This window comes from Syzygium oleosum, unplaced genomic scaffold, assembly GCF_021117445.2.
Source record: "Syzygium oleosum isolate NSW1041296 unplaced genomic scaffold, Sole_v2.1 Sole_v2.01, whole genome shotgun sequence".
Lineage (NCBI taxonomy): Eukaryota > Viridiplantae > Streptophyta > Magnoliopsida > Myrtales > Myrtaceae > Syzygium > Syzygium oleosum.
In genome coordinates this window covers 11709423-11728566 of record NW_026607485.1, presented here as the reverse complement: position 1 = coordinate 11728566, position 19144 = coordinate 11709423, and the positions used below count along the sequence as shown (strand labels likewise).

General features: G+C 40.5%; 1 protein-coding gene and 1 pseudogene across 1 annotated transcript; one reads left to right on the top strand and one right to left on the bottom strand.

Moving 5' to 3' along the window:
• Positions 1-230: 230 nt before the first annotated feature.
• LOC115688961 (pre-mRNA-splicing factor SLU7-like) lies at positions 231-5060 on the bottom strand (annotated as a pseudogene).
• Positions 5061-15343: 10283 nt separating this feature from the next.
• On the top strand, positions 15344-18794 carry LOC115665479 (malate dehydrogenase). The gene is made up of 7 exons (XM_030587358.2): positions 15344-15506; positions 16358-16516; positions 16618-16793; positions 17397-17674; positions 17772-17907; positions 17997-18108; positions 18350-18794. Exons 1-7 carry the CDS (start codon positions 15464-15466, stop codon positions 18442-18444), a joined length of 999 nt encoding a protein of 332 aa, XP_030443218.1. The 5' UTR covers positions 15344-15463; the 3' UTR covers positions 18445-18794.
• The last annotated feature ends 350 nt before the right edge of the window (positions 18795-19144 follow it).

The window sequence follows — 19144 nt, the reverse complement described above, 5'->3', positions numbered from 1 at the left end:
TTGATTGCTGTTGAAAATAAAACAGTAGTTTTTACTTCTTTGATACTTTGGTGTGTGATGACCATCAATGTCCTTAACGTATTATTTACCACTACTTTAGTTGCTGCCGGGTTTTAAATAAATACACCTCCAAAATATATACCAAAATCACATGAAAACGAGTTCGACAATTACTCAATTTCCCTCTTGCAATCACACATTAAATATATTATCAGAGACTTGTGTGTGAAAAGAGAAAAAAGAGAATATTATGATGAATAGAGAGTTGTTATAAACAGTTGCACTGAGTAATGTATAATTTGATCATATTTATAGACAACCGATTAACACATCTCTTAGAAATAGGTACCTTTATTCCCACTATCACCACTTTTCATAACCAAATACCACTTCTTTTCATGTCAATAATCACTTCTTTTCATATCCAACGTTCACTTCTTTTCATATCTAACGGTAAATCCTCGTCTATTTATGAAATGGTGCCCGCAAGATTTCATGATTTCTCACATGCCTTTCTGCAAGAAAGTGAAGAGCCTCCTTGGTGGGTTATAGGAGGGGTTAATGTATAGGTATTTTCACAGCTTCCCATCATATCAATATGATGATCTTGTCTTTTTCAAAAAGAAAGATAAGAACTACTACACATTTGCTTCAAAAGCTCCAAAAGGACAGATGTTATTGGAGAAAATCCTTCATAGGGTCGTCATGATGTATCTTTTTCATCCGATAAGCCTCCATCTCCTCAGCAGTAACCTACCAATGTAAGCACATACGTAGGTATAAAAACAGGGCAGTAAGGACCTTTAAATTCGGTCAATTAGTAATAGCTGTCTTGTGAATACAAGAAACAATACCTCATCATTCCATCGGACATTATATCTCCTCTTTCTCTCATCCTTCTCTTCTCTCTTTCTTTCATCCTCCTGATCAAACAATTTTACATTAGTCAGAATATGGAGAAAAAGTGAGTGGGGGAGAAAGTGCTAGCCCATCTTCATCTAGATACAACAGAATATACGCATGAATAAATTCAAAGGAAACTTCAGATCAGTCACTTCATCTCTTCCACAACTTGCTGTAATAGCACAGGTAGGGAGTGAAAAATGTGAGTCGACGTGTTACCTTCTTCAGAGCTTCAGCAAGTTTTTTCTTGTCAAGGACCAAGTCATCAGGTACATCAGTGCCCCCTGTTGCAAGCCTTTCCTCTTTAGCTGGGGAAGGGGTCTCTATATTCATGATTCAACAACCCAACAACATCAAAATTATAGGAAGCTGACTTACACACCCGTAAATATATCAACGTTAAATCTATAAACATTTCATTAATCGAAGTTAAATGCATGCATCAGAGGGATCATTCGGTGACTACTTAGCTTAGGACCACCTTTACAAGGAAACAAAAACAGTCTATATCCATACTGACCTTCATTGGCTGCTTTACGAGCAACATTAGCTTTCATCAAATCTGCGGCCGCTTCAGCAGCTTCAATTCCAGCTGCACCTGTGCAATAACTATTCGGGAAAAAACCACCAAAAACCCCAAACTTTGCCATCTGTGACACATTTATCCCGAACTTTTTTTTGTGACACCAAAAACCCCGAACTTTGCTTTTTGTGACACATTTACCCCAATGTATTTAGTCCATGGGCATTTTCGTCTTTTTTGCTTTTTCTTTTTTTTTTCCTTTCCGGCGAGGGGGGGCCTCGCCGGATCCGGCGAGGGCTGCCCATCGCCGGATCCGGCGAGGGGGGCCCTCGCCGGCGCCGAGCGAGGCCGGCCCTCGCAGATCCGGCGAGGCGGCCTCGCCGGCGTCGGCGAGGTTCGCCTCGCCCGGGCGAGCGAGGGCGGCCCTCGCCCGACTCGAGCGAGGTCGACCCTCGCCGCGTCGGGCGAGGGTCGACCTCGCTGGAGTCGGCGAGGCCGCCCTCGCTCGCCCGGGCGAGGGTGACCCTCGCCGGCGTCGGCGAGGTCCGCCCTCGCTCGGGCGAGCGAGGCGGCCCTCGCCCGATCTCGGTGAGGTCGACCCTCGCCGCGTCGGGCGAGGGTCGCCCTCCTGGGCGAGCGAGGGCGGCCCTCGCCCGACGCCGGCGAGGGCGGCCCTCGCCGGATCGGGCGAGGCGACCCGCGGCGTCGAGCGAGGTCGCCTCGCCCGATCTCGGCGAGGGCCGCCCTCGCCGGCGCCGGCGAGGGCCGCCCTCGCTCGCCCGGCGAGGGCGACCCTCGCCCGACTCCGGCGAGGGCCGCCCTCGCCGGATCCGGCGAGGCCGCCCTCGCTCGACACTGCGCAAGGGTCGATCTCGCTAGATCGGGCGAGGGCCGCCTCGCTCGCCCAGGCGAGGGCGAACCTCGCCCGACGCCGGCGAGGGCCGCCCTCGCTCGACGCCGGCGAGGGCCCCCCTCGCCGGATCCGGCGATGGGCAGCCCTCGCCGGAAAGGAAAAAAAAAGAAAAAGCAAAAAAGACGAAAATGCCCATGGACTAAATACATTGGGGTAAATGTGTCACAAAAAGTAAAGTTCGGGGTTTTTGGTGTCACAAAAAAAAGTTCGGGGTAAATGTGTCACAGATGGCAAAGTTTGGGGTTTTTTGTGGTTTTTTCCCTAACTATTCCTTATTGTTTGCTTACAGCATTTGTAGCCCCAGTGGTGATCCTTCCACCATGATCCCCAAACACTAGTGTGATTGTTGATGTAAACATCTTCTTCATACTTGCTTTTTGGAAGAGATGTCTCCTATACAAACCAAAGAGGAATCTCACGAATTCAGGACCATTAAAATATCAAAAGATAAGCGATGTGATAGGGTAGTAAATCCCCCTTCTCATATGATTATCATAGAAAATATAGAAGAATGGGATATATGTATAATTGCTAGCCAAACTTAAAGTGAGAGAATGTTCATGAAACTAACCCCATAAGCCACTAATTGTGTCCGTCTATCTATGCATTAAGCTGGTTAAGGCTCAATACAAGCGGAAAGGTATCAGCAAGACATGGCATACCATTCCTTTTATAATTCTTCCAGCCTGATCATATTCAACTTGTTGTTCACTTTGTCCAAGAAGAAGTTCCCTTGGTACTTCTTCTTCAGCGGCAGCATTGCCATACTTCTCCATGATAGCATCCTTCATTTTCGACTTCAACTTCTCCTTGACAACCTTATAGTTCTTATAAAGCAATTCGGCTTGGGATGGAGCAGCTTGCATGTGAATTTCTTGGCCTTTCTCAAACGCTTCCCAAGCATGAATATTCAGTTGCTTGAACTCCAAAGCTTGTCCACTCATCCTATATTGATTATCACCCTGTCACATGATACAAAACTGAATCAGAATTCTGTATTGCCCAGTCATGCGGACCAATATAGACACTCTAGATGGTAATTAAATGCAGACAGACTTACTCCATAAAATTTTTTGTTCGGATCAGCATCAGGGAGAGGAGCTTCACGCATTGATCGGGTTTTAGGATCATAGTATGCAGAATTGACATCAAGATTCAAAAGGTATTTAGAAGTATCCTCTCGAATGCGCAAATTTCTGCATTAAGAAAATCAATTCAAATCCTCTTCTAAAGATAATCAAAGACCATAGTTACACACATTGTTAAAAAAAATGGCCATTTATAAATCAGGAGAAAAGCTAAAGGCACCTGACAGTTCCGGTACTACCACCACCAGTTGTGCGGACACGCTTCTCCACCTTGGCGAAGTCCATCTGCTTACTTTCATCAACTTTGGCCTCATCAACCTTCAAATCCTCATCATCCTCTTCATCGCTGACCTCACCTTCCATATTCTGCTTGTTTTTCTCCTCCAACTTTTTCAACTGCTGTTCTTTCAAGTACTTTCTACGCGCTTCATCTCTTGCTTCATGTCTCTCAATAACACGAGCATAGGTTGCTGCATCAAACCCATTCCACCGGTCTCGTTTTCCATCATAATCTAGTTCAAATGTCTCTATCTTTTCGTCAGGTGCAATGTGCATATTTGTCCATTTTGCTCCTTTTTGGCGGGGCCTCTCCATGCAGGACTTTGCATCGTGCGTCATTGCCCCACAACTTAGCAAGCAACAAGGAAAAATATCATCAGCATCAGTCCAGGGAAGTCCATGACAGGAAGAAGGTCATCCATTTTTCTATTTCCTGTGCAATAGAAGTTTTCAATTTGCAATAATATTTATTTCTCAGTCTAACAAACATATAGACTTCCCTCTAATACACTGATTCATGACATCTAATGAAGGTAGCACATTGTTTCATTGCAAAATTGGATGGCTAGCAAGACATCTGGTACTATACATACATACAGACATACATACATACATATATATATATATATATATATATGTATATATGTATGTATGTATGTCTGTCTGATCCACCATTTCAATGGTAAAAAAGAAAAAATAAACCGCTGATTCTAACCATGCAGCACAGGCACAGCATCACTGCTTACTAGAAATAATCCTAAGGTTAAAGAGTGACATGCCATCCTGAGTCATATGTTCCAGTCACCACCAAACAAATTAATGCTCAGCATGTATAAAAGGGTACAGTGGCATATATAACTAAGCCTAGACACATCAAGGCCAATTAAGCTGCAAATAATATAAAGCAAAATAAGCATCACACATCCCCTTACTTTTCACAAGCTCCTTTCCTGTATTTATCAGCTTGAAATGTTTTTGCACCTCTGTCATACCAGGATTTTGTGTAATTCGGATCCGATTTCCATTTCCTTTGATGTTTCAAACTCTACACAGAAGCAGGAAAAATCTCAATTAACATACAGTTCAAAAATTATCCACACTATAAATAGAGCATTAAGAGACAGAGACTATGCATCTTACAGGCCTCTCAGCATTAAGATACCAAGGTGCAGAAGACATACTGGGGAATGTGAGGATTAATTTCCTTCCCATCTTCATCGACCTCGGCAGGAGCAAGGCCAGCTTTTCGTGCTTCCTCCAATTCCAATTGCTTCCGGTGGTCCTCCCTAGATTTGAAAGTCGCTGCAATTGATTGATTATTGAGAATCAATATCAAAGCCATAGCTGACGTGTACCAGCTGTTGTAAAGTTGAATGGCTTCGAATCAAAGAGCAATCAAGTCGGACTTTGAGGCGTGATATCACTTTCCTTAAGGATTTATTTGCCCCACAATTGTTGCTAATGGTCACCGGCAAAAATCCTCCAGGATACAATAAAGTCTCAAAATGAGAATACTAGATAGCAATTCTAGTATTTCTCCAGGGTCTCTCTAGGAAACAAAAGAAAATGATGGCTGTAGTTTTCGAAAGAAGACTTGAAGAAATTGATCTCACTTTTCTTTCTTGCCAAAAAACTGACATATATAGAAATCGGTCTGAAAGAACATTGGCAACTCTTCACGAAAGGTTGCAAAGCTAACAAAGATATTCCTTCGGAAGAAGTTGCAAACTGAATAGATGCAACCCTTCGGAAAAGATTGAAAACCGAACAAGTATAATCTTCAAAAGTTGTCTTGGAAAGACACATATAAAATTCGGAATAAAATAAATAAATATATAATTCCGAATTTTCATAATTTCGAAAATTACTTAATAAACAAAAAACAACCTTTCAAATAATAAAAAATTAATAAGATAACCTTACGAAATAAGATAAAAATATAAAGGGATTAGTGCTAATTAAACCGCGGCCGCGCAAGCGTGCAAAGTGCTAAGTGCGCCTAATAATCGCGCCAAAATCGCGCACCCGCACGCGGGTATTGTGTGGACTAGCACACACCCCATTGTCTTCACTCTAAAGAGCAAGAAGATATTCACAGTTATAAAGTGGCCCACTTTCTCAAAACTTTCCTATGTGGGACAAAGGAAAATGCACTATTTTGTTTGTTTTACAAACAAACAACCAACAATCCCCCACTTTGTTTGTAAAACAAAATACCAACTAAGATTAAAAAAAAAAAAAAAATTACAGCCATAATTTCCATGAGATTAATATACATACATAAAGGTCTCTTTCGAGTTAAACCTTTACTTAGTACAAGTACCTCAAGACTCTATCAAAGTGACAAGTAGCTCGGCTTTAAACTTGTACTTTTAAATAATAGAATCGGATATACCGCACATATACTAACCTCTTGTTTCAGCGAGAAGTTCTATATTACTCAGCACTATTATGGCCTTGTGCTTGATCCTGTTTCATGAGCTCTCTAGAAAGCAACCCTAACTTTCGTAAGAAGCGGCACCACTCCTAAGCTCATATAGGTGAAGTATCTACCATGTGTTTCTGTTACCATTAACACATTACAAGTTTGTACTATACTTCATTAAGATTCAATTCATCCTCTAAAACGTAACAGACGATACTAACTTCTCATATTAGGGCTAGCGTCAGTATCAAACAATCACATTCAGTAACTTGTTCTTACCCATTAAACCTTCTAACTAGTGATGTTCTAGAAAAAGGTTGGGTTACCATTACTGGTGATTTTAATTAAAGGGTTTCAGCCCCATTTCTTGTGAGGTCATTTTTACCATATCTCTTGGTAATGCCTTTGTCAAAGGATCAGCCAAATTATTGCTTGACCTCACGTAGACAATTGTTATGGTACCATCTTTAATCAATTGTCTCACAAACTCATGCCTTAGGCTAATATGTCTAGACTTCCCATTATAGGTACTACTATAAGCTCTTGCCAAAGTAGCCTGACTATCACAATGGATAGAAATAGGAGGCATAGGACTAGGCCATAATTTGATATCCAACAACAAATTCCTAATCCACTCAGCCTCTTTCCCAATTGCCACTAAAGCAACAAATTCTGACTCCATAGTTGAGTGAGTTATACATGTCTGTTTCTTGCTCGCCCAAGAAACAGCACCTCCACCTAGAGTGAAAACCCATCCTGAAGTGGAATATTTATCACCCACACTTGTAATCCAACTAGCATCGGTGTATCCTTCTAATACAGCTGGATAATTATTATAGAACAAGCCTAAATTTTTAGTTCTCTTAAGATAACCAAAAATTCTAGTAATAGCTTTCCAATGTTCCATATTTGGATTACTAGTGTACCTACTCAACTTGCACACAGAATAAGCAACATCAGGTCTGGTACAATGCATCGCATACATTAAAGACCCTATAGCACTCGCATATTCAAGTTGTGCTACTGCTCTACCAGTATTATAATTTAACTTAATACTGGAATCAAATGGAGTACTTATTTCCTTGAAACCAAGATGCTGAAATTTATTTAGCATTTTTTCAACATAATCACATTGGCTCAAAGAATAATCCCCACCATGCTTTTTAACTTTAATACCTAAGATAGTATCTACTTCACCTAAATCCTTCATTTTAAACATGGAGGTTAGATACTTCTTAGTCTCAACTATTCCAGTCATATTAGTTCCAAAGATAAGCATATCATCAACATACAAGCATACTAAGACACCATAGTCTTTAGTGAATTTAGAGTATATACACTTATCAGCACTATTGTGGATGAAACCATTAGACAATATGACCGAATCAAATTTTTCATGCCACTGCTTAGGAGCTTGCTTAAGCCCATAAAGAGACTTCGTCAATTTACATACTTTCCTTTCATTTCCAGGAAGAACGAAACCCTCTGGTTGTTCCATGTAAATTTCCTCATTTAAGTCTCCATTCAAGAAAGCAGTCTTGACATCCATTTGATGAACACAAAGATCATAAATGCAAGCTATAGCAAAAAGAATTCGAATAGAAGTTATACGTGCAACAGGAGCATACGTATCAAAATAATCTATTCCTTCCTTTTGTCTATACCCCTTTGCCACTAGTCTAGCCTTAAAAGCTTGGATAGAGCCATCAGAATGATATTTTCTTCTAAAAACCCATTTACATCCAATAGGCTTGGATCCTTTCGGTAAATCAACTAACACCCAAGTATTGTTGGACATAATTGAGTCCATTTCATCATTTACAGCTTCTTTCCAAAAAGAAGCATCTCTAGAAGACATATCATCACTAAAATATTTAGGATCGTCTTCTAAATTTAATACTATGGGGTATTTATTTACCACGTTATTTTCTCTATCTCCTTCAACAAGGAAAACGCGAGTAATATAATCTGGACCTAAATCCTTAGATTTTCTTGCTCTAGAGCTTCTCCTCAATTCAGTCATGTCTCTAGAATCATTTGTTCCTTTCTCTTGAGAATCTACATGAGTTTCTATAGGTCTTGAATTATTTTCAATAATTTCAGAACCTGTAGAACATTTGTTCTCAAAGAATTCAACATCTCTTGATTCTACAATGACATTGGATTCTAAGTCAAGAAGCCTATAAGCTTTACTGTTTTCAGCATATCCAATAAAGACACTTTTGATAGCTCTAGGACCAAGTTTAGTTCTTTTAGGGTCCGGTACTCGGTAGTATGCCAAACACCCCCACACTTTAAGATATGACATGTTTGGTTTTCTACATTTCCATAATTCATAAGGGCTCACGTTATTTCTCTTAGATGGTATTCTATTATGAATATAACATGCAGTAAGCAATGCTTCTCCCCAAATATTAATTGGTAGCTTTGAATTCGAAAGCATACAATTAACCATTTCTCCGAGAGATCGATTTTTCCTTTCAGCCATACCATTTTGTTGTGGAGTGTATGGTGCGGAAACTTGATGAATAATACCATGTTTCTTCACAAAATGAAGAAAATTCATTTAAGAAATATTCTCCACCTCTGTCTGAACGTAGAATTTTGATTTTCCTTTCCAATTGATTTTCTACTTCAGCTTTATATTTCTTGAACATGGTGAATGCTTCATCCTTCGACCTCATGAGATAAACATAAAGATATCTACTGCAATCATCCACAAAGGTAATGAAATACCTTTTACCACCACGAGTTAACATGCCATTGAATTCGCATATATCACTATGCACCAAATCCAACAAATTCGAATTTCTATTAACACCAGGGAATGGTTTCTTTATAAGTTTAGACTTAGCACATATTTCACATTTGTCTAATTCGCCATTAAAATTAATCAAGTCTAACTTTTTCATATTTGTTAAATAGCGAAAATTTATATGTGCTAATCTACTATGCCATAAAGAAGCAGACTCAATAGTATAAGCAGAAGATACGAAAATATTATTGATACTTAGTTGATACATGCCGTCATTGGCATAGCCCTTCCCCACAAACATCCCATTCTTCGACAGGATAACCTTGTCGGATTCAAACAAAATTCGAAAACCCCTCTTACAAAGTAAATCAATTGAAACTAGGTTCTTCCTAATTTCGGGTACATAAAAAACATTAAGAAGAGTTATCTTCTTTCCAGAAGTAAGGTCAAGTTCCACGGTGCCTTTGCCAGCAACCTTTGCAAGAGCATTATTCGCCATCAGGACCTCTTGAGCATTTGTGTCGACAGTCTCTTCAAATTGCTTGAACAAATATTTGTCCTTGCACACATGAACTGTCGCTCCAGAATCTAACCACCAACCGGATTGGACAGTGGCAGAATTGATCTCAGAAATCATAGCCATCGAACCATTGATTTCAGCAATGTTCATATTTGAAAACTTGGTTGAAATCATGGCCACATAGTTCTCTTCAACCAAATTTGCATCTGCCTTCACCGTTGGAATGTTCTTGTCCTTTGATATGCTCTTGCGGTGAATGCAGTCCTTGGCATAATGTCCCTGTTTGCCACAAACAAAACAACAACCCTTCTTCTTCTTGTGTGTCTTCTTAAATGTATGCCCGTTCTTTACTTTAAAGTTCTGACCGAATTTTCTTTTTCTTTCCACAGCATTTACCTTGGAATTATACAAAACAGAATTATCACGTGTACGTGACTCTTCCTCAATACGAAGATGTTTCTGTATTTGCTCCAAGGTGAAGTCCTCCGACTTATGCATCAGCCTTTTTCCGTAGTCTTTCCAAGTTGAAGGCAATTTTGCAATAATTGCTCCAACTTGAAAGGTTTCTGGAATTTCAATTTTGAGGGCACGAATTTTGTTGACGAGCACTTGTAATTCGTGGACTTGTTCCAACAAGGGCTTAGTATCAATAAACTTGAAATCGAAATACTTTGCGATTAAATACTTGTTGGTACCTTGCTCCTCCGCTTTGTACTTGAATTCAAGTGCGTTCCAAATTTCTCTGGCCGACTTCATCTCAGTGAATAAGTCATACAATCTATCAGACAATGTATTCAGAATGTGTCCACGACACAGCAATTCGTCCTCCTCACGTTTCCTCTTATCCTTGTTAACCCTTTCAACGGCTTCCGCACTTGGTTGTTCTCCCTCAACAGTAGGCTTCGGATCTTCAATAGGCGCCAATTTTGGATCCAGAATATAGGATATCTTCAGGGCAGTGAGTAGGAACATCATCTTGTCCCTCCAGTGAGCATAGTTGTTCCCATCGAACCGATTCAGTTTGACCATGTCTTGGTTCATGATTTTGATTGTCTCCGACTCCATTGTTGAACAGAAATAAATCCTTAAGATTGTTGTAAAGTTGAATGGCTTCGAATCAAAGAGCAATCAAGTCGGACTTTGAGGCGTGATATCACTTTCCTTAAGGATTTATTTGCCCCACAATTGTTGCTAATGGTCACCGGCAAAAATCCTCCAGGATACAACAAAGTCTCAAAATGAGAATACTAGATAGCAATTCTAGTATTTCTCCAGGGTCTCTCTAGGAAACAAAAGAAAATGATGGCTGTAGTTTTCGAAAGAAGACTTGAAGAAATTGATCTCACTTTTCTTTCTTGCCAAAAAACTGACATATATAGAAATCGGTCTGAAAGAACATTGGCAACTCTTCACGAAAGGTTGCAAAGCTAACAAAGATATTCCTTCGGAAGAAGTTGCAAACTGAATAGATGCAACCCTTCGGAAAAGATTGAAAACCGAACAAGTATAATCTTCAAAAGTTGTCTTGGAAAGACACATATAAAATTCGGAATAAAATAAATAAATAAATAAATATATAATTCCGAATTTTCATAATTTCGAAAATTACTTAATAAACAAAAAACAACCTTTCAAATAATAAAAAATTAATAAGATAACCTTACGAAATAAGATAAAAATATAAAGGGATTAGTGCTAATTAAACCGCGGCCGCGCAAAGCGTGCAAAGTGCTAAGTGCGCCTAATAATCGCGCCAAAATCGCGCACCGCACGCGGGTATTGTGTGGACTAGCACACACCCCATTGTCTTCACTCTAAAGAGCAAGAAGATATTCACGGTTATAAAGTGGCCCACTTTCTCAAAACTTTCCTATGTGGGACAAAAGAAAATGCACTATTTTGTTTGTTTTACAAACAAACAATCAACAATCCCCCACTTTGTTTGTAAAACAAAATACCAACTAAGATTAAAATAAAAAAAAAATTACAGCCATAATTTCCATGAGATTAATATACATACATAAAGGTCTCTTTCGAGTTAAACCTTTACTTAGTACAAGTACCTCAAGACTCTATCAAAGTGACAAGTAGCTCGGCTTTAAACTTGTACTTTTAAATAATAGAATCGGACATACCGCACATATACTAACCTCTTGTTTCAATGAGAAGTTCTATATTACTCAAAGACTATTATGGCCTTGTGCTTGATCCTGTTTCATGAGCTCTCTAGAAAGCAACCCTAACTTTCGTAAGAAGCGGCACCACTCCTAAGCTCATATAGGTGAAGTATCTACCATGTGTTTCTGTTACCATTAACACATTACAAGTTTGTACTATACTTCATTAAGAATTCAATTCATCCTCTAAAACGTAACAGACGATACTAACTTCTCATATTAGGGCTAGCGTCAGTATCAAACAATCACATTCAGTAACTTGTTCTTACCCATTAAACCTTCTAACTAAGGCCCGGTTCAAAAAAAAGAAGAAGCTGCGGATCTGGCGAGGGTTCGACCTCGCCGGCCTCGCCAGTTGCAGGCAAGATCGAGCCTCGCCGGCGTCGGGCGAGGCCGGCCTCGCCCGGTTGCGAGCGAGGTCGGCCTCGCCCGGGGCGCCGCGAGGTCGAGCCTCGCCGGATCCGGGCGAGGGTTCGACCTCGCCGGCCTCGGGCCGGCCTCGCCGGTTGCGGCGAGGTCGAGCCTCGCCCGGATCTGCCGAGGGTTCAACCTCGCCGGCCTCGCCGGGCTGCCGGCGAGGTCGAGCCTTGTCGGCGTCGGGCGAGGCCGGCCTCACCGGTTGCGGGTGAGGTCGGCCTCGCCCGACGCCGGCGGAGGTCGAGCCTCGCCCGATCTGGGCGGTGGCCGCTCGCCCGGCCCGAGCGAGGGCGGCCCTCGCTGAGGCCGGCGACCTCCGCCGGCCCCGGCTATGGCCGGCGACCTCCGCCGGCCCCGGCAATGGCCGGCGGAGGAAGAAAATAAAAAAAAAAAGAAAAGGAAAAGAAAAAGAAAAAAAAAACAGAAAAGAAAAATTATGAACCGGCCCGGAACCGTCCGGTTCCGGTTCATACTTGGCCACGAACCGGAACCGCCGGTTTCGAACCGTGGCCATGACTAGATAGATACATCCTCAATATCTGAAGTTCCAATATTTGGACATTATTCATATGGATCGCCACCACTAGTTTTTTTGCATGCAATATCAATCGCCCTTCTTATAATCGATTTGGCCGGCGTATTTAATCGATCACGAAGATAAACCTTCGGCATGATCTACAAAAATTTCCTTTACATCTTCTTTCCTTCCTAAATCATATTATATATGTATGTGGTAAGCACGAGAATATATCCTATGGTCCTTAAATCATGAATATTACAAAATGTTATTGTTGTACAACGACAACTCGTTTCATGTTCATGAAACATAGATGCAGGCAATAGTTCACTAGAGAATTGTACATAGCAAAAGTACATGCGTTTCATATGCTCGGTCATGTCTAGTATATATACATAAATTGAGTAGGACGGTATTTTAAATGAGAGACCTTTGTGGTCACACAATGGTCAATATGGACAGAAAGAGAGCGAGAGGGGAAAGGCTGTGTGAGGTGATGGTGACCGCTGACACGGGGGTCGGCACTGCCGTTGCCCGGGGACTATGGGCACCTTTTGGTGGCTCACTAAGGGTGACAACCATCGAGAGGTGGTGGTCGAGTACTAGCTTTGAATTAGACTTCCATCTTACGTAAGATATGTTATTCACATTCAATGTTGAACATCCCAAATCGAGAAGGGAAAGGTAAAATATTTCGAGATTCCTAAAGTTTTGGTCAAATTAATATCACGAAAAACTCCAAACTAGTACACCTGTGACAAATTTATCTCAAACTAATTTTTTAACCACAAAAAATCTCAAATTAGTACATTTGTGACAAATCCACCCTCCGTTAAATTGAATTAATACCTCGGAAAAGCATAAACTGTAACAAATTGAGGGTAAAACCCTAAACTGATACACTCGTCAATTGCCACGGGTCATCTAACTCAGTAATTTGACGGTAAAATTTAACTGAAGCTAATGAAGGATAAATTTATCACATGTGTACCAGTCTGAGGTTTTTTGTGGTAAAAAAATTAATTTGAGTAAATTTGTCATATGTGTACCAGTTTGGAGTTTTTCGTGATATTAATTCAATTTTTTAAAGGCAGAACAAAATTTTGGATTTTCACGGGAAATTGAAAAGAAAATGGCCATTTGGTTATCTTTAAAACTAAACTAAAAGTGCTCTTTAGTTTATAAACTCTAATTAACAGTATATAGTTTTCAATGGTTGTCAAGCCTCCCAGCAATAGGACTGAATCGATGTCATGATCAAGCTCGAAAATTCAATCGGAACAAAATTAAAGTCAAAAGGAGCAAAATCTTAATCACAGTTTGACCCCTAGAAACCCTGGAGAGGAATATCATTGGGCTTGACCCAAAAAAAAAAAGAAGTGGATAAAGAAAAAAGAAAAAAGAATAATCATGCACTTGCTATTTTCTTTTTTCTTTTTTTTATTTATTGCTAAAGAATATTCGCTTGCTTTTTTTTATTCGCTTGCTAATTGTTATTGGCATCGGCATGTCCTGTTTACGTCATCAAGGCATCAAGCATCGCGGCCTCACAACCTCTTCACGGAATGACATTTATGTCCCCCCGGCTTGACCTAGCTGTCAACGTCATCTCGGGAGCACCGCTGCTGACCCGCCTAATCTCCTTCCATCTCATGCTTGCCGATCTCGAGCCCCCGCTCGCTCTTGGATCTCTCGATTCACCACCATTTTCTTTGGGAAAAATTACACAGACGCCCCTCAGTTTTAGTTCAATGTCTAATTGCGTTTTCAAATTTTTTATTTTTTCAATATAGTTATTGGTCTTTGATTCAATACAGAACGTCGTCCGTGAAATTTTATTTTGTTCAATATGATTTATGAAATTCGGTCTAATGTTTAGTGTGATCCCTGAATCATATAGTTTAGGGAATATATTAAATATTATCAATAGTTCAGAGATTATATTGAACAAATTAAAAATTTAGGAATGATATTATACATTGACTCACAGTTCGGAAATCATTTGTGTTATTGTCCCTCTTCTTTAAGAATTTCGATTACTTCTTTTTCTCGAGCTATATCTCAATCTCTATCAATAACCAAGGAACCCATTCGCCTTCTCGTCATTGATGTTGCAAGTATTGTCAAATTCAAATTTCTTTTTTTTTGTTGTTGTTTTCAACTTCCTTTTTGGTACGTGTTATGTTTGGTTGACATCCAATTGTAATCAAATTTGATGAACACATACATAGAGTCTTGAATGAGACTATTCGCATTAAATGTCGAACCTCCCATGTCAAAAAGGAATAAAAACATTTCGAGACCCCTTAAAATTTCATCACGATTTCTTATATATTAGACAAAAACTTGGACTTCCTTAGGAAATTGAAATGAAAAATGGTCATTCATTCGGTTATCTCCAGACTAAAAATAAGCATGCTCTTAGCATACAAAATCTAATCCACGGTACCATAATTCTCAAAATTTGTTATGGCAACCCTCCTAATCAAGTCAAAGTCTCTCAACTAAAGGACTAAATTGATATTGCAATCGAGTTATGAGGTCCAATTTGCAAAAAATAAAAAGTTAAAGAGGAGCAGAATGCAAAAATCAAACCTCGGTTTTATCCGATAGATCCCAGAGAGACGAGTATCACGGGACTTGACTAAAAAAAGGGCAGAGCGCTCGAAAAAAGAGGAAATGGCGGTAATATCCCCGGCAGCTTCGCACGCTGTCGTTTCCCAGCCTCGCAAAAAGCACGGAAATGACAGTAATGCCCCCCGGCGCCATCTACCTGTCAACGTCAATCGTCTCGGGAAGCGGCATCACTCTTCACGCTGATAAATATCACCGTCTCCCACCCCCGTCCCTCGTCTTTCGTCTCCTCCAATTCCCTTCGAAAGCTTCCATCTTTCTCCCTACCCTCTCGCTCGCTCTCTCGCTCGCTCTCTAGATCCGGCTCCGTCCATGGCCAAGGAACCCGTCCGCGTCCTCGTCACCGGCGCCGCAGGTATTGTCGGATTCAGATCTGCTGTTTCTTGATGCCTCGGTCCTTATCTTGATTGTCTGGTCGGGTTTTTTTGGGACGATTCGAGGAACTGAATCTGTGCCGTTGGATCGTTCGGTGCGGCGATCTGGTTTTGGATCTGTTTGGTTGCGGGTCTGGTTTCTTGTGACGCGATTGTTTGTTGGATCTGTGGAATTGGGTACTGTTATAAGGAGTGAGAGTGGATCCTGAGTCGTGTGGAATTTTACTGAACAGCTTTAGTTTCGTGAGTTCTTTGTAGCCGACTCTCTCTTGTTTATGTGCTGTGTGCTAGAATTGATACTTTGATCTGCGAAAGCAAGTGGGCGCTTATGAAAGCGGGTATCGCCAATAGAATAAGCTGAGTGCTCTGTGATCTGTTGGAGAAATATGATCTATTTGAGTTGTGGAATGAGCTGAGCCGAGTGCTCCGTGCTCTGTTGGAACAATATGATCTAATTGGTTTGCTGGGGTGGCATTAAACTAGTTGAGTGCATCTTTTGCAATTTCCACTTTATTTTGTGCGAGTTTGTTCTTTCCTATTAGATCACATGATTTTTACTGGTGCCGTACCCCATCTATTCTGTAAGCATCTGCTTGTCGCTTATGTTTATGCTATTTCTTTTGGATTTCTTCAATTTATTTACTCAATAGATACATGTGTATCAATACTTAATTGTCACATAGTTCATTATATTTGCTAACCAAGATATGTGGCTTACACCTGTTTTGTGGAATCGAGATGTTTAGTGGAATCTTATCTTGTCTGCTACTATCTAATAGACATTTTCAGTTTTCAGATGTATAATTACTAGAGATTTTCTTTGACCATGTAGGGCAAATTGGATATGCCCTCGTTCCTATGATCGCTAGGGGAGTGATGCTGGGTCCTGACCAGCCTGTGATTTTGCACATGCTTGATATCCCACCTGCTGCGGAGGCTCTGAATGGTGTTAAGATGGAATTGATCGATGCTGCATTCCCTCTCCTTAAGGGTTTGTGTTGCTTCTCTAAGTTGAAATTTCTTGTACTGGATTTTGTAGTTACTATGTAGTAATTGATGATGACTCCATATGATGTGGCACTTGAATCTCAGGTGTGGTTGCTACAACCGACGTTGTTGAGGCATGCACAGGTGTTGGTGTTGCAGTCATGGTTGGTGGCTTCCCAAGGAAAGAGGGCATGGAAAGAAAGGATGTGATGACGAAAAATGTCTCAATTTACAAGTCCCAGGCTTCTGCTTTAGAAAAGCATGCAGCCGCCAATTGCAAGGTAAATGTTCTTTTCGAAGGATTGTGTGAGCCGGAGGCCTAGATGTAGGGAGACGTAAATTACAAGAGTCTTGACGTTGTGGCATGCTAGTGAATTGTACCTCTTGTCTTTTTTAACTTAATAAAATTTATTCCTAAAAGAATACCCTGATTTTTTAACTGTTTGAGTTTCAAAATTTTGTATTTGATTTGGAAACTTGGTATGTTTTCCTTCCCTTTTTATGAATGACTTGGGTGAAATGCTCTTTCTTCGTGGAATCTTTCAATTTCCTTTGCATGAATATTTGGTCGACTAATTGGCAAATAGATTTAACACTTAGTAATGTCCCGAGATGACTATGCATCAATGATGTTTTAGTTTTCATCTTTGGGCATAGAAATTATGGCAGCAAGATATTCCAAACAGTGTGAGTACAGAAGCAATGTAGATGCCACAACATTACTAAAATGTTGGTACACTGTTATATGAGCTTTTTTTACTTGTATTTTCAAAAGCTTAAGTTTATCATGCACAACTAATTAGATTTGATCTTTTATGAAGTGACTCCATAAGTTTGGTTCATTAATTACCTAACTGCATTTTGTGTTCTCCTTCCTTTTGCAGGTTTTGGTCGTTGCGAATCCTGCAAATACGAATGCATTGATTCTAAAGGAATTTGCACCATCCATCCCTGAGAAAAATATTACCTGTTTAACTAGATTGGATCATAATAGGGCCCTGGGTCAGATTAGTGAGAGGTTGAACGTTCAAGTTTCTGATGTGAAAAATGCCATCATATGGGGAAATCACTCATCATCTCAGTATCCAGATGTCAACCATGCTACTGTTAATACCCCATCTTGTGAAAAACCTGTACGTGAACTCATTAAGGATGATGCATGGTGAGGAAAATTGTCTTTTGAGTTGATTTTTAACTGATTTAGCTGGTGTCATGGTGGGAGTCTCGTGAATTTATTGTAAAATTATTTTTTGCTGAAGGTTGAACGGAGAATTCATTGCTACTGTACAACAACGTGGTGCTGCGATTATTAAAGCCAGGAAACTTTCAAGTGCACTTTCTGCTGCCAGTTCTGCTTGTGACCACATCCGTGACTGGGTTCTTGGAACTCCAGAGGTACCTTTTCCATTTCACCCAATCTCGTTCAGCTATTAGTTTGGCTTGTATTTTCTTAAGTTTTTTCTTTGGACTGCACTTTTTCTCAGGGAACGTGGGTGTCCATGGGGGTGTATTCCGATGGCTCTTACAATGTGCCTGCTGGCCTCATCTATTCCTTCCCAGTAACTTGTCGCAATGGAGAATGGACCATTGTGCAAGGTATATAAAATCGTATTATTCCATTAGAACCAATTACAATATTAATCATTTGCACTTTTTTCTAGAAAACTCTATCCAAAATCTGCGTTTAGTCTGAAATATTTATCTTTCGCTTCGTCTTTCATACGTCACTCTACCTTTAATGAAATGTGTTTTGAAAACTCGTCTTATCTTTTGGTTTGCGAGCTGCTTAGCGTATGTGTTCTTGCCATGACCATGTTGTGGTGTGGCCTTGATGTAGGTCTCCCGATCGATGAATTCTCGCGGAAGAAGATGGATGCGACAGCAGATGAACTCAGCGAGGAGAAAGCCCTTGCATACTCTTGCCTCTCTTGAATGCCATCTTCGGTGGTCTAGCATCTTACAGTTTTGAATAATGCTGTTCTCATGATTTAGACTGATATATTGACAGGAGAGCTGCTTCAATGGATTTCTATGGTTTTTTTTGGCCATTGGAAAGGAATCCTTCCTTATTGAGAGATCTCTAGTGATCTACGAGATCTTTTATGCTAATCCAATGCATGAGTTTATTAATAGGTATTTGGCTTGATTTTGGTTTTAGAGCTTTTATTTCTGTTTTTGTTTATGACCGTCTGGAGGATTGCTGTGCATGTCATGCACTTATTGTATGGTATGACATTATGAACTTCTACGATAAGCCTATTTAACGGTACGGCTTTGCGATATGAAGTCATATACTTGAATATTAGGATGATGGACACCGTGAATTTTCCAAACTGGTCATGTCTCGCCCACAGCCACCTGTGGATTTATCTGGTTAGAGAACCGCTAAGCAGCACTCTTATTTGCACATTACCTACCAGACGATGTTTACGGACATTGGGCACGACACTTGATGCTTCCTGGTCACTTTGAGAGGATTGAGCACAGGGGCAAGGATTTGCCACAACACAAGCATATACCGAGTTTTCAACGATGCGCAAGTGATGTAGGAATGCTCCCGACAATTTTGTTTATCAAGACCGATTATTACAACATTAGTACAAGGCCTCTCAGATATAGGGACACGGTTACT